The sequence below is a fragment of the Ambystoma mexicanum genome, chromosome 13, assembly GCF_040938575.1.
Source record: "Ambystoma mexicanum isolate Mex_15411 chromosome 13, UKY_AmexF1_1, whole genome shotgun sequence".
Classification (NCBI taxonomy): Eukaryota; Metazoa; Chordata; class Amphibia; order Caudata; family Ambystomatidae; genus Ambystoma; species Ambystoma mexicanum.
This window is the reverse complement of record NC_090938.1, coordinates 51,586,883-51,603,479: the sequence shown is the minus strand read 5'-3', so window position 1 is coordinate 51,603,479 and position 16,597 is coordinate 51,586,883. Positions and strand designations below refer to the sequence as shown.

General features: G+C 50.1%; 1 protein-coding gene across 1 annotated transcript in view; it reads left to right on the top strand.

Moving 5' to 3' along the window:
* The first annotated feature begins 383 nt into the window (after positions 1 to 383).
* The window catches only part of FAM72A (family with sequence similarity 72 member A), a 50,662-nt gene continuing 34,448 nt past the window's right edge, over positions 384 to 16,597 (top strand). Inside the window, 1 exon segment of the mRNA XM_069632695.1 lies at positions 384 to 541. Within this exon segment, the coding sequence (XP_069488796.1) occupies positions 384 to 541 (158 nt within the window).

Genomic DNA, 16,597 nt, shown 5'->3' with positions numbered 1-16,597 from the left:
TCTTGTTTCATGTTGCTCAAAAGCTGCAACATGAGGAAAGGACTAAGGGAAACGAGCCTCCCGGTACTTACGGTCTTAAGGGCATGTCAGTTTCCCTGTAAGAATGGAGCGAAAGCCCAGAGGAGTGCGGCGGAAGGCTGCACTTCTCTAGCAAAGTCTAGATCAGGGTGTAAAACAACAGCAAAAAGTTTGGGGGTTGCCACATGGAAGGAAAATTACCTACAATTATGAAATCTTTCCTAACAGGCACATTAGGTGAACTTACCTTTCATCTGATCCTTTGACCTATATTAATGTGTTGACCGTGTGGACTTCAAAGCCTGTATATTAAGTAGAATATCCCACCTCATTGAATGTTTGATTTTGCAGGACAGCAGTGGGCCATGTCCAGTAGCGGCAGCAGTTTTAAGAACAGGTGTGTCTCGGTCCTATACTGCGCCTTCTGCCGTAATGTGCTCAGCGCCAGGGGGATGAAGGCTGTGCTGCTGGCGGATACTGACACTGACTTCTACTCCACCGATATTCCTCCACAGAAGTGAGTGTCATGTGTACAGATATCCCTCCGCCCAGGGCAGGGGACAGGTCTCCCAATGCTGAAGACTTGCTATCACAATCTGGCAAGTTTCTCCCGAATCTTGTTCGGTCATCAGTACGCGCCTACCGAAACTTGTGAAAATCCACTATGGGCCACTTTAAAGATTTTCAGCGATAGGTGTGTTTTTTTCAAAATTAGTCTCAATGGGCCTCATTACACGTTAGGCGGTAGGGATTTACCGTTACCGGTAAGGGATTACCGGTATCGGTAAATCCCCTCCCCAATTACGACCCGGACATATCGCCATTAGCGGCACCGCTAAGTACGGTGGCACTATTAGCGGCAAGTCCGTGAGCGCGCGCCCCCTCAGTCCGGAAATAGCGGCATAGCGCTAATAGCACGCCATCACGAGCCATGCGGACATGGCAATACCGGCATGTAGTAGACCCAAAAACCCCTTACCGGCAAGGCGCTAATACCGGCATCGCGAACCACACGTTAAAAGAGCACAGCAGTGTTCCCACCTGCCACAGGTTGACAAAATCAACACAGGTGGAGGCAATGGAGACTGGCAGCACAAAAGAGCACACCACACCCCTTCCCACACCCATTCCCACACCAAGATGGATGCAATGCTAGCAGCATTACATGGGCTAGAGGACATGATTGCAGTGCAGCAGCTACAACAACAGGCAGCACAGAGGAGACGCAGGAGGAGGAGGAGGAGGAGGGCAAGACAGGCACAGCAAGCACCACCAGTGCACCTAGTGATACCACAGAGGCAGCCACCAATTCCCAGGATCAGAGCCAGTCCAGTCAACCTAACCCCTGAGCAGATACACACCCTGTACCGTCTGGACCGGGATACCATCACCACCATTGTAGACATGATATACAACGACATTGTGAGTCTCATTGACATCCGTACTGCCATCCCCCCTCTACTGAAGGTGGTAACTGTGCTCCACTTCTTGGCCACAGGCACCTACCAGCATACGGTAGGTCAGATGCATGGCATATCACAACCAGTATTCTCACGCACACTGAACCAGGTGCTCGATGCCCTCCTGAAGCACACAAGTCAACACATATACATGCCACGGACTGCTCAGGAGATCTCCAACACCAAAGTTGGCTTCCATTCACTGGCAGGCATCCCAAGTTGCATCGGGGCCATCGACTGTACCCATGTTGAACTGGTGGTCCCACATGCCAATGAGGTAGTGTACCGTAACAGAAAGCAATACCACTCCATCAACGTCCAAATGGTATGTGACTCCAACAAGATCATCACACATTGCTGTGCCCGATATCCCGGTTCAACCCATGATGCAATGGTCCTGCGGAACTCGACAATACCACGATACATGGAGCGACATGCTGGACAACGTTCGTGGCTACTTGGTGAGTAGCAGGCCAACCACATGGCAGTGTGATGTGGATTGTGAGTGGGGGGGTAGATGCATACTCCAACTGGGCGTGATTGGGGGGGGGAAATGCATACTCCAACTGGGCGTGATTGGGGGGGGAGATGCATACTCCAACTGGGCGTGATTGGGGGGTGGGAGATGCATACTCCAACTGGGCGTGAACTGGTGTCAGGAGAAGAATGGACACACATATTTGCATCACTGTACAGTGAGGCAGCCCACAATGGACCAGACACAAAACCACATGCTAGAAGTGAGTGCCACGACAAACATATCAATCCATTACGCCAAACAGGCCATTCCAAACAACATGCACACCGCACAACACACCATTCCCCCCATTACACAAATCAGCAACATGCATATAAAAATCACATCTGAAATTTACGCTGAACAACATCAGAAATGATCCGCGCACATGAGTGCATACAAATGGATCTCCTGTAGCCATCGTAGTGAGCCACACCCGTAACCCACCACTGAATTGCCATTGAACAGCATGGGGACATCAACTAAGGAATGGCAGTGTGCTAGCAGTGTGGCACTAACGTTGCCAGGGCCAGGAAACACAAATGACTTAAACTCAGGCGGGACATGGCAATCCCTGCTGTATGCATGCATGGTGCATTCCACTTACAAGGACCACCTCACCTTCCCACATTGCAGTTACCCTGATTGCCATGCGTGCTTGGATCAGTGGATGTCGTTGAAAATGCTATGTTTGTTTGTGTGAGATGTGCAGGCTCCACTTTATGTAGACACTTACACATACCCATTGTTGGACCCATGCAGGTGATGCAGGTTATCCCCTGAAGAGGTGGCTCCTTACCCCTGTGCGGAACCCACAGAACAGGCACGAAGAGGACTACAATCATGCACACACCCGTACCCGCGTGGTGATCGAGCAGACATTCGGCCTATTGAAGGAACGCTTCCAGTGCCTCAGCAGGTCGGGCGGGGCACTCCTGTACGGGCATGAGAAGGTGGCCAAGATCACCATGGCATGTGTCATGCTGCACAATATGTGTATCAGACGGAATGTGCCAATGCCCCCTGACATTGAACTGCAGCCACCGTCTGAGGATGATGACGGGGATGAGGATGGAGGAGAGGGGGCTGCAGGTCATGCAGGTGGCGATGCCCATGAGGGACGTGCTGTGCGGCAGCACCTGATAGACCATTGTTTCTGATGCACATGGATTAGGAGGGTGCAATTGATGTGGAGCTCAGGGCACGGGGTGTATGGAGGACATTAACACAGTGCACCCTTCAACAATAAAGCACACATACACAATAATCAATGTCCAGTCATGTGATTATCCATGCCATTACGTGTGTATTGAGCATTATGTCATTCAAACGTGCATGTACCCTCCACCCCAAACACCCTCACCCCCCTCCCCCCACAACTCCACCAAACACCCTCACCCCCCTCCCCCCACAACTCCACCAAACACCCTCACCCCCTCCCCCCACAACTCCACCAAACACCCTCACTCCCCTCCCCCCACAACTCCACCAAACACCCTCACCCCCCTCCCCCCACAACTCCACCAAACACCCTCACCCCCCTCCCCCCACAACTCCACCAAACATGGTGTGCACATCAGTGCTGCATTACTCTCCAAGTGTCAACAGTGACAGGCTGGCCCTACTTCCCTCCTCCACTACCACCATTGGGGGGTTGTGAGTCTGACCGCCGCAAGGACCGGCTGGACCTGCGCAGGATGGTTGTTTGGTCGGAGCTAGTAGACGAGGGGGTGGCTGGTTGATCTGCTCCTTGTGTGTGACGCATGCTCTCCATCGCCTCAGCAATGCGCGTTAGGACCTGCCTCACAGCGGCCATCTCGTCACATAGGCGCGTCGTGTTGCTGTCTAAGGCAGCTTTCATGTCCCTTGATAACCCCCGGATCTCCTCCCTGGTCGAGGCAGCCTCGCTCACTTGCCGGGCAACCAGGGCATTGAGCTCCTCCTGGCTGTCGCGTTTCGAGGGTTCCACGATCAGTCTGAGGAATCACTTGGGTCAGATGCCGCTAAAGTAATTCAGACTTCCTTCCTGAGAGCACAGCTTGCAGGGAAAAGAAACACCTGTCAGGCCAAGGGCTCAGGCAAAAAGGCAGAACGCACAGCGGAGCTAGAGGGAAGAAAACAAACAAAGCAAATATTACATACCGTTTGTTGACAATTCCAGTCCCTCTACCCCCTCCGAGCCCCACAAGCTTACCTGTGTATTCTTTTCCTTCAGGCGGAATACCTACTTGTGACAATACACAAGAATGGGAATGCGTGAAGGTCAGAGGAAATTTTCTTGCTTGAATGAAGGGGGACCATAGAGTTCCCTCAATGATGGATTAGTGATGTCAAAAGTAGAGCGTCCCTCATTCCAATGAGTGAAAACAAAATCAAATGTTCCAAGAGCAAGTAGGCAAAAGAAAACAGCAGAGCGTCCCACTATCCAAGGAGTGAAGCCAAGTGTCTCAAGATCCAAGAGGGCGGAGTAAATGATGAGCACAGCGAAGCGTCCCAAAAAATTCCACAAGTGATGAACACAGCAAAGCGTCCCAAAAAATCCCACAAGTGATGAGCACAGCAAAGCGTCCCAAAAAATCCCACAAGTGATGAGCACAGCAAAGCGTCCCAACAATAACCAAGAAGTGAGGTTTCTCCACTCGGGGAGCGGGTGGCCAGGAGTGATGACTACGGGGTTGAAGGGAGCCGGAAACCAGACATGAGAAGCAGAATCCAAAACAAGTCCGAGGTGTATTCCGTGGTCGAGCAGGGGAGTTGATCAAACGAAGGTCTAAGGCAGAACCAAGGAGACGATAACAAGGTCCAAGGTCCAAGGTAAGCATAGAATTCAGGAACCAGAAAGGCAAGAAAAAGGGGAGAAGGAACTTATTCCAAGAGCGTAGCTCGCGTAACGCAATGGTTTAGGAGCACCGGCTTACTGGGGGCGTGGCCAATTATAGGAAGTGAAATGCAAGCGAGGCGTGGAACGCACGCAAAAAGAAAGTAAAAAACGTTCCAAAGGTTCCTTGCGGGCATCGTCCTCTTGGGAGATGTAGTTGATTACCGGCGGTGGCGTCGGCGTTGTCGCAAACGCCAAGTTAAACGCCACGGGCTTCTCCCCTGGGCATAAGAATACCCTAAGAAACCGGGGGACGTGACAGTACCCCTCCTCAAAGATGGGCCTCCCCCGGGTCTCGAACCATTAGACCGGAGAAACGCCCGCAAAAGACGCGGAGCGTGAAGATTTGAGGCGGGTTCCCAGGTACGATCTTCGGGGCCATAGCCTTTCCAGTCTACTAGATAATGCCGGGTGCCCCGGATTACTCGAGTATCTAATATGGCCTGAACCTCATATTCCTCTTCCCCCTGAATCGCAATGGGAGCGGGACGATCACCCAAACGTGTACCGGCAACATAAGGCCGTAATAGGGAGACGTGGAACACGGGGTGGATCTTCCAAGCCGAGGGTATGCCCAAACGATAGGCCACTGCGTTGATGCATCGCGTGATGGTATAGGGACCCACGTAGCGGGGATTCAGCTTACGTTTGCCTGGTATGCGAAGGTGCACAGTGGATAGCCAGACCTTGTCCCCCAGGTGATACTCCGGGGCTGTCCTACGATGCCTATCAGCATTTCGTTTCGTGCGATCCTGTGCTTGGTGTAGATGCTGAAGCACAGCGGCACGGATAGATCGTAAGGACTGGGCTGTTGCCTGAGCTGCGGGTACTCGTGCCACCGAAGGAAGGGTGGATGGTAGAACTCGAGGATGTAATCCATACATGGCATAGAAGGGTGAACAACCAGCCGATGCATGGCAGGCATTGTTGTAAGCGAATTCCGCAGCCCCCAATACAGACAGCCAGTCCGATTGATATTGTAGACACAAACATCGGAGATACTGCTCCATTGTGGCATTGAGACGTTCTGTCTGCCCGTCCGTCTGAGGATGGTATGCTGAAGATAGGCGAACGTCAATGCCAAGAAATCGAGTGAGAGCCACCCAAAAATGCGAGGTGAATTGGGATCCACGATCTGAGATAAGGATCAGAGGGAGGCCGAATAGGCGAACCACCTGTTCGAAGAACAACTTGGCCAATGTAGGAGCAGAAGGAACACCATTGCAGGGGACAAAGCGTGCCATCTTGGTGAAGGCATCTACCACCACCAAGATAGTGGTAAACCCCTGGACTGGTGGTAGCTCTACCACAAAATCAAGTGACACAGTGTGCCATGGGCGTGATGGGATGGGCATTTTCTGGAGAAGCCCCACCGGTTTTCCAGGTACCGTTTTGCATTGTGTACATACGGCACATTTAGATACATAGTCTGCCACATCTCGTTTCATATTGGGCCACCAACACCACCGGAGGAGTAGATCAGTAGTCTTAGTTTGTCCTGGATGGGCCGCCAGGCGAGTATCATGGGACCAGTTTAGGGCCTGTAACCGAGTCCGAGCATCAGGGATATATAGACGTTCCTGTACATAAGGTAATCCCGATATCAATTGTGCTTTTAGCCCTTGAAGTACCTCCCCATGGTCAGCAGCCCAGTGACGGATCCGTTCTAATAAGGAACCGGTTGCAGCACAGACACACATAACCGTGTTGTGTGGCAAGACAGGAAGAACTGCCTCCTCGAAGGGGATATCAACTCCGATACGAGAAAGTGCATCGGCCTTGCCATGCAAGGGGCCCGGTCGATAAGAAACCGTGAAATTGAATTGTGCAAAAAACAAATGCCATCTGATTTGTCTAGAGTTGGTACATTTCACCGTGGATAGAGCTTGTAGATTACGGTGGTCCGTGTAAACCGTGACAGGGTGTCGACCCCCCAGTAGATGGTGTCTCCACTCCTTAAAAGCAGCTCGAATAGCCAATAGCTCACGTTCCATTATAGTATAATGTTTCTCCGGAGAAGTCAATTTCCTGGAAAAGAAGGCTACTGGGTGTAGTTGCCGAGTCGTGGGGCATTTTTGAGATAAGATCGCCCCAAGGGCAAGGGCAGAGGCATCAGCTTCGATGATGAAAGGTAATAGGGGGTTTGGATGTAGCAAGACCGGAGCCGTAGTGAACGCCTCTTTCAAGGCCTGAAAGGCGTCCTGAGCCTGAATGTCCCAACAAAAGGGAACTGAGGGACTGGTAAGGCGTGTCAATGGGACTACAATGGCTGAAAAGGATGCAATAAAGCGTCTATAAAAGTTAGCAAATCCTAGGAAAGATTGCAAACCCTTAAGCGAAGTAGGAGCAGGCCAATCAAGGACTGCTCGTATCTTTGCATCATGCATATGAACACCCTGAGAGGAAATCACGAATCCTAGAAACTCCACAGAGGAAACATGAAAGACACATTTTTCAGCCTTTGCATATAAGCCATGTTCCCGAAGACGGAGTAACACCATCCGGACATGGTTCTCATGTTGTGATAACGTTTCCGAGAATATTAATATATCATCCAGATATATCACAACAAAAACATCCAACAGGTCTCGGAAGATGTCATTGACAAAGTGTTGGAAGGTTGCGGGGGCGTTACATAGACCAAACGGCATTACTAGGTATTCAAAAAGGCCGTATTTGCACTTGAAGGCAGTCTTCCACTCGTCGCCCGCACGCACTCTCACCAGATTGTAGGCCCCCCTTAGATCTAGTTTCGTAAAGAGTTTGGCGGTAGAGAGACGATCCAACAACTCCGAAATGAGGGGTAATGGGTACTGGTTTTTTATTGTCACAGCATTAAGTGTACGATAATCTACACAAGGCCGGAGATCCCCTTCCTTTTTTGGGACAAAAAAAATCGGAGAAGCAGCTGGAGAACGGGAAGGTTTTATATGGCCCAATCTCAGAGATTTCTCAACGTACTCCTTTAGGAGTTCTTCCTCAGGCCGAGCCAAAGAATATATCCTTCCATGGGGGAGAATGGCATTGGGTACCAAATCAATCGGACAGTCATATTCCCGATGTGGCGGCAGTTGTTCAGACAAACCTTTGTCAAACACTTCAATCAGGTCCTGATATGCAGAAGGGATTTCCACCGTCATCCTAGTAGTAGCGTTACAAGTGAGGATACTTGAAATCAGAGCCTTACATGGAGATGGGTGAGATGTCCCGTGAAGTGGAAAGCAGTCCCTCAAACACAGGGGAGAAGAAAAAAGCACTGTTTGCTCCACCCAATCAATGATAGGGTTATGTTTGCGCAACCATGGGAGGCCCAAGATGACCCCAAATTGTGGTGTGGAAATGATATCGAAGGACAGGTATTCTGCATGCCCTTCCGTTGTGCTCATCCGCAAGGGTTGTGTTTGTTTTACAACATGACCCGAAACCAAACAGGAGCCGTCTACTGCATAGACAAGTTCTGGTGACTCCTTAGGGTCTACCGGGATACCATAGGTTGCTGCCAGATGTTCATCCATATAATTACCTGTTGCCCCGGAATCTATCATGACTGGACTAGAAAAGACTTGAGAGTTGGGCAACATAAAAGACATATCTAAATATATGTGCGCGGCAGCTGTTTGAAGGAATGAGCCGTTGGAAGGCTGACCCGTCACGTCGGCTCGATTTAGGGACGGGTCGTGGCGTTTCCCGCCCGTTTAACAGGGCGTTTAGGGCAGACACGAATGAAATGTCCCGTTTGTCCACAATACAGACACAGATTGTTTTGCATTCTTCTCTCCCTCTCTGCTTTTGAGAGGGGACCTTTTACTGCCCCAATTTGCATGGGTTCTACCTCTCCAGAGGTTGGAGAAGATCCTAATTCGGATTTGCCAGGGCGAGGATCAAGGTGACGGCGTTCTCCACGCCTTTGTTGCATCCGAGCATCGACCTGTAATACCAAATCAAGCAATTCAGGAAATACTGAAGGGATAGAAGGGACAACGGACAATGCGTCCTTAAGTTCGTCTGATAACCCCTTATAAAAGACTGCCGCCTTTTTTGATTCAGGCCAAGAGGTTTCTGCGGCCAGCTGATTAAATCGGGCTAAATACGCCAAAAGAGGTTGTTTCCCCTGGGATATTGCCAAAAACTCTAAATCCGAAGCCTGAGCCTTATATCTGGTGTCAAAGACCAGATTCATGGCGACTAGTAGGGCATCGAAATCGTACAAGACCGGGTCATTGGACTCCAACAATGGATTCGCCCAGGCCGCAGCCATACCCCCTAGATGAGAGAGCACAAAAGCTGCTTTTGTTTCAGAATTAGGGAATGCCAAGGGACGGCATAGGAAATGTAAACGACATTGATTGACAAATGTCCTATACGTTTTTGGGTCTCCCGTGAAGCGTTCCGGTGGTGCCAATGGAAAAGGACCCGGCAACACCACAGGGGCTAGGGGTGTCGGAGGAACTGGTGGTGGTACAGGAGCGGGAACATCCCCAAACTCCTCATCCACCGGCAAGGGTTGCACAAAGCTTTGCATGACATCCATGCGTTGGTGCAAAGCGGCATGTGCTGCTGCCATGTCTGTGCGTAACGTGGTAAAGGCTTGCATCATAGCAGCCATAGGATCTGCATTAGGATCCATCTCGGACAGACAGTATTGGGCTCCTAAATCTGTCGCGTTTCGAGGGTTCCACGATCAGTCTGAGGAATCACTTGGGTCAGATGCCACTAAAGTAATTCAGACTTCCTTCCTGAGAGCACAGCTTGCAGGGAAAAGAAACACCTGTCAGGCCAAGGGCTCAGGCAAAAAGGCAGAACGCACAGCGGAGCTAGAGGGAAGAAAACAAACAAAGCAAATATTACATACCGTTTGTTGACAATTCCAGTCCCTCTACCCCCTCCGAGCCCCACAAGCTTACCTGTGTATTCTTTTCCTTCAGGCGGAATACCTACTTGTGACAATACACAAGAATGGGAATGCGTGAAGGTCAGAGGAAATTTTCTTGCTTGAATGAAGGGGGACCATAGAGTTCCCTCAATGATGGATTAGTGATGTCAAAAGTAGAGCGTCCCTCATTCCAATGAGTGAAAACAAAATCAAATGTTCCAAGAGCAAGTAGGCAAAAGAAAACAGCAGAGCGTCCCACTATCCAAGGAGTGAAGCCAAGTGTCTCAAGATCCAAGGGGGCGGAGTAAATGATGAGCACAGCGAAGCGTCCCAAAAAATTCCACAAGTGATGAACACAGCAAAGCGTCCCAAAAAATCCCACAAGTGATGAGCACAGCAAAGCGTCCCAAAAAATCCCACAAGTGATGAGCACAGCAAAGCGTCCCAACAATAACCAAGAAGTGAGGTTTCTCCACTCGGGGAGCGGGTGGCCAGGAGTGATGACTACGGGGTTGAAGGGAGCCGGAAACCAGACATGAGAAGCAGAATCCAAAACAAGTCCGAGGTGTATTCCGTGGTCGAGCAGGGGAGTTGATCAAACGAAGGTCTAAGGCAGAACCAAGGAGACGATAACAAGGTCCAAGGTCCAAGGTAAGCATAGAATTCAGGAACCAGAAAGGCAAGAAAAAGGGGAGAAGGAACTTATTCCAAGAGCGTAGCTCGCGTAACGCAATGGTTTAGGAGCACCGGCTTACTGGGGGCGTGGCCAATTATAGGAAGTGAAATGCAAGCGAGGCGTGGAACGCACGCAAAAAGAAAGTAAAAAACGTTCCAAAGGTTCCTTGCGGGCATCGTCCTCTTGGGAGATGTAGTTGATTACCGGCGGTGGCGTCGGCGTTGTCGCAAACGCCAAGTTAAACGCCACGGGCTTCTCCCCTGGGCATAAGAATACCCTAAGAAACCGGGGGACGTGACAGTGGCGCTGTCGTATCAGGCTCATGCTGTCGTCTGCGGCCCTGCCCCTGTTACTCCTCGGCGCAGCTTGCTGCATGTGGCCGACATCAGGTGAGCTCGCCACGGGACTGAATGACCCATCCATTGAATCTCCGGCATGCACCTCATGGATGCTGCCATTGGATGTGTTGCATGGGCTGTGGTGTGGGGACAGCTGGGTGCTGGGTGTACGCTGCCCTTCCGGTGTCGGACATGGGTCGTCCACATCACTCATGGGTGCCGTGGCTGCTGCTTCCCCGACGGAGCTATTGGCTGCGGACGGCGTGCCTTCTGGCACTGGCTCCTGAGTGGTGGGGGTGGGTGGTGTGGGTGCTACCACAGTGTCGGATAGCATTTCGACCCTTGGTGTGGTCGGTGCGTGTGTGGCTTGTGAACGCTGGGCCACTCCAGATTTCCCAGTGCCCCTTGATGTACTGGGCCTGGTGCCTGCATCCTTTCCCTTGGCCTGCTTCTTGGGTGGTGGGGCCTGCGTTGCAGAGTCCAGCTCCTCACTGTCAGAATGTGACCCTGTGGGGGAGCAAGACAGGGATAGCATCAGTGATGGGTCAACGTGCATCATGCATATGTTGTTGTTGCTGCAGTTCTTTGGATTTGGACATCTAGTTTGGACATGCAGGTTGTTGGCCAGATGGGTGGGTCATCCGGACATGAGTCAGGGTGACACGTGTGTGAGGTGCTGCATGCATGTGGTTGTGTGGGGATGTGCACGGCATATATGCAGGGTTGTGTACATGTGTGTGTGATGACCCCATCCATTAGCTAATTCCCATTTCACATTTGGGGGAGGAACTCATGCTTTGCATTGCAGTGTTTTGCGTGGACACTCACCTCCGTCTGACGTTGTTGCCACACCGCACTCCATTTGGCCCACTCCCTCGATGGATTCAATGCCAATGGTGCTGGCACATGTCTCCTCCCACTCCTGCATCTTCATCGGGGATCCTCCTCCGCCTCCTGTGCCCAAGGCCAGATTCCTGTTGGCCGATAATATGCTGCGTACACGGAGGCGCAGATCCTCCCACCGCTTGCGCACGTCCTTTACGGTGCGGGGGGTGGAGCCCACCGCACTGACTTTCTGCGCCACCTCAGCCCAGATCTCCTTTTTTCGCAGGAGTGCTGGGCGCCGCATGTCGCTAGCAAACACTACGTCTGCATTTGCAGCCAGGGTGTCTGCCAGCATTTTCAATTCTTCGTTTGAAAAGCGTTCTTTGCGCTGGCGCGCATCGGCTTTCTTTAGGGCCTTGGGCATTGTTTGTTATTGTGGGAAGTGGTTTTGCCAGTTGTGGTGTTGCTGCAGGTCCTGAGTGCAGGGGATGGCAATGGATTGTGTTTTTAAAGATGGCCGCCGGGCTCTTTCCCGTTCCTGTGCGATGACGCTATTTCCGGTTCCGGTGTTTTACAGTGACCGCTAATAGCAGTGACCGCTAATAGCGGTGACCGCTAATAGCATGCAGCATGAGGGCGGAGGTGCTATCAGCACTTTGGTCGGAGCCGGAAAGGTGCTTTTGCGCCATGGCGGTAGGGTCATTTACCGGCATGGCCCTATGCGCGTGTCCGCTTACTCGTAATGGAACGCTATTAGCGGTCTCCTGCGAGGGCAGACACGCTAATAGCGCCATGCCGGTAAATCGCATTTTTTACCACCTAACGTGTAATGAGGCCCAATGTACCTGATTTTTAAAACATGTTTACCCATTTGTAATGGTATGAAGTAAAATTTGTGATAAATCATTACCAGATTTGTTCATGCACCGTGCAAAACTCATAACAAGGCCGGACATGCAGACTGTTTTGAAGTAATCTATTTTGCGCATGTCTTTCCCGCACTACAGCACTTGTGAGAATGTTCATGGGTGGATTTGGTGCTTGTAAAGGGTTCTTTTCTTCCTTGAGAGTACATTGGGCAGAAGTTCCCCTCAGCCCCCTCCACCTACTCCCCAAAAGCATGGGTCACTCTGATCAGCAGTGCCCATCCCTTTTGGTCAGACGGGTACGACGGAGTCTCGACTCCACCCACACTCTTGCAGGATTCAGACCTCTGACAAGGAGGTGAACGGCTCTCCAAATCAAGGGTAATCCACATCACTTCCATGTTGCCAATCACTCAACATCGGCAAAAGTAGAAATCTGACTCCAATTATAATTATTGGTGTACTGTTTAAGTAAGCTTATTGACACGTATGAGAGAGAAAAAGACACCTCAGAGGGTGGTAAGCATTGGAGGGTTTCAAAGGGCATCATGGAGGCAGTAGCTACTGACACCAAAAGGCGTGAGGCCCTGAGAGCATGACTCCCTTCTCCTGGTCTATCTGGAAGAGCTTTGGAGACTGTCTCTGGATAGTTCTTTGTACACATTTTTAAAAGTCTATTCACTTCCTTGCAAGGTTTTGCAAACAACAGAGTTAAGGTATTATCACTTCTTTGTTTTATTGCTGGCACTTTATCTGGACTTTTTATGTTTACCAAAATATACTTCGAGCAGGAGAATGACTCTCTTCTCCTGGTCTAGCTGAAAGAGTTTTGGAGACTATCCCTGGATAGCCCTTTGCACGAGTCTTCAGAAGTCGATTTACTTCCTCCCAAGGATTTGTGAACGATGCTGTTGGGGCTGAATCCACTCCTTTTCTTATTTCTGATGCTTTATATTCTATCCTGACTTTTGGAGAGCTTGCTCCCTGACACTTGTGTCTCCTTTTGGTATTTTTCACATATGCAGTTTCCCACTGTGACGAGGGAGAGTTGGCCATGAAAAAAACAGATTTGCAAAACCAATGGGCGAATGACCGAAATCTTTAAGTCGAAAAAAAACAAAGTTCCTACTTGCTTTTTTAAATAATGCAGGGGGAGATCCCTGCTCCCTCCTCTCACCCCCTACCTTAACTAATACCCGCACTTCACCCCACACCTTATATATTAATGAAACTGTGCCAACATTTTGAAACAAATCAGCCAAATAAATTTGAGCCTTTCTTCCTCGATTTCTTTCCAGATTCGTTTTTTCTATGGATGCTACAAGGGAGTTCACTCCCAAGGGCCTCTTGAGATTTATGGTTTCATGTGTCACCACTGTGATGAGGGAGATTACTCCCGAGAAATACTTGACTCTTGATTCTCTTGGTATCACCACTGTGATCAGGGCGATTACTCCCGAGAAATACTTGGCTCTTGATTCTCTTGGTATCAGTACTGTGGTGAGGGAGATTACTGCTGAGTAATACTTGGCTCTTGATTCTCTTGGTATCACTACTGTGGTGAGGGAGATTACTGCTGAGTAGTACTTGGCTCTTGATTTTCTTGGTATCACTAATGTGGTGAGGGAGATTACTGCTGAGTAGTACTTGGCTCTTGATTCTCTTGGTATCACTACTGTGGTGAGGGAGATTACTGCTGAGTAATACTTGACTCTTGATTCTCTTGGTATCACTAGTGTGGTGAGGGAGATTACTGCTGAGTAATACTTGGCTCTTGATTCTCTTGGTATCACTACTGTGGTGAGGGAGATTACTGCTGAGTAATACTTGGCTCTTGATTCTCTTGGTACTCCTGCTGAGTAATACTTGGCTCTTGATTCTCTTGGTATCACTACTGTGGTGAGGGCGCTCACTCCCGAGTGTAAGGTCTCTCTGCCCTTGAGATGTGATGCCCTGATAGTACAGTTGCTGTTGAAGAACATGTTATGGGCAACCTGTACAGAGAATGTAGGTTCAGGCATACACCTTACCACGCACATGTGCGAGTTGTGAAATTTGGGAGGGGGTTTATAAAGAAACTAGTCCTGTCACTTGAACTTAAGTGCCCACCCCAGGGTTAAAAAAAAAAGTCTGGCCCTCAGATTCCCTCTTTTTTTCTTTTTGTTCTGTGAGAAGCGACACCAGGCAGTGCCCTGATTTGGAGTTTATGAACTGAGTGAATGTTCTATTGGTGAGGAATGAATAGTCTACACAAATGCAGTCGTGAGCCTGTATGGGCAGCTTTACATCACCATAGCAATAAATAAATCTGTCAACACCACCTTGGCAATGCTATGTACATTGTAGTTATAAATAATACTCTCTGAACCTACAATTCAAGCACACAGTAGAATCGTTGTGTACATATTGATCCATGACCATGGTACTAGGTGCTAGGCAGGGCTCAAGTCGAGGGTACACGCGGGTGGACGGCGTCCACCCACTATTTTCAGAGGGTGGACTCCATCCCCCCTGTGTATTTTAGATGCCTGGCCATGTGCATAATAATATAAATTACATTTAATTTTTTAAATCTGCCATCCCCAGGACTCGAACCATGTTCGCAAGATTAACAGGCTGCAGTCTTCACCATTGCACCAAGTATGCAATGCTCAAGAACAGGCAGGCAAACACAGTGTTAAAAGCAGACAGGCCAGACCTGGATCTGCGTAACAGAAATACTTTAATTTCATTGGCTGTTTACCAGCCAATTAAATTTGTCAATCACTGAGTGTGGGTGGGTGCAGTGGCTCACGAGAGCCAGAAAGGAGAAAAGTAGACCTGTGCGTGCGTGTGGCCTTCCTTGCCTGCTGCCTGGTAAGCAAACACCCCTTTCCTTTGTTTCTTTCATACTTCACGTTTTGTTTGTAAAACGTGTGTTTTTTTTACTGTTTTGTCCCCCCTGCATCGAGGGGACCGAGAGTCAGGTGGGGTACTAGGCCCCAGTCTCCCAGGGAGAAGTCGGGGCCTACAAGCTTCAAGTTCAATTTAAAAGTTTCAGGCTAATAATATAATCGAGCCCGCACTGGCGATCGTAGCCTGAAGCTTTGCCCGCACTGGTGATGTAGCCTGAAGCTTTGCCCGCACTAGTGACCGTAGCCTGAAGCTTTGCCCGCACTGGTAACCGTAGCCTGAAGCTTTGCCCGCACTGGTGACGTAGCCTGAAGCTTTGCCCGCACTGGTGACCATAGCCTGAAGCTTTGCCCGCACTGGTGATGTAGCCTGAAGCTTTGCCCGCACTAGTGACCGTAGCCTGAAGCTTTGCCCGCACTGGTGACGTAGCCTGAAGCTTTGCCCGCACTGGTGACCATAGCCTGAAGCTTTGCCCGCACTGGTGATGTAGCCTGAAGCTTTGCCCGCACTAGTGACCGTAGCCTGAAGCTTTGCCCGCACTGGTGACCGTAGCCTGAAGCTTTGCCCGCACTGGTGACGTAGCCTGAAGCTTTGCCCGCACTGGTGACCGTAGCCTGAAGCTTTGCCCGCACTGGTGACGTAGCCTGAAGCTTTGCCCGCACTGGTGACCATAGCCTGAAGCTTTGCCCGCACTGGTGACCGTAGCCTGAAGCTTTTAAGTTGAACTTGAAGCTCCTAGACCCCGGTCTCTCCCTGGATGCAAGACCCGAGCTGCACTGAACATAACGTGAGGAGACAGAGGTGGGGGAAACATGAGGAGGAGGTAGAGAAGGATGTGGATTGGCGGGGTCAGGAGAGGTGTTCAACAGGGGGAGGTGGCAGGGAGTGTTCAGACCCACTTTACACTGGCATAGCTAGTGCTCCTATACGTCCTTCAATTACGTTTTATTGTTCCTATACTCTTATTTTAAAAAGAAACCGTTCTGGAATGGTTTCGTTTTAAAATAAAAGTGTTGGAAGAAGTGAAACTTTCACTTTCAGTGCTCGGCACTGAGCGTTCCCCTAAACAGCAGGATCATGTGTTTTGGGGTTTGTATTCTGCGTGTGAGGGTTTGGGGGTGTGGCAATGGGGTTTGCGACGAGCGTTGTCGGTCAGTAGGGAACACAGTTCCACTACTTAATTTCGTACACTTTGACCACTGACTAACTTCCTATAATTAAAGGTGCTGCACCTCTGTGCAGTAGGATTTTCTG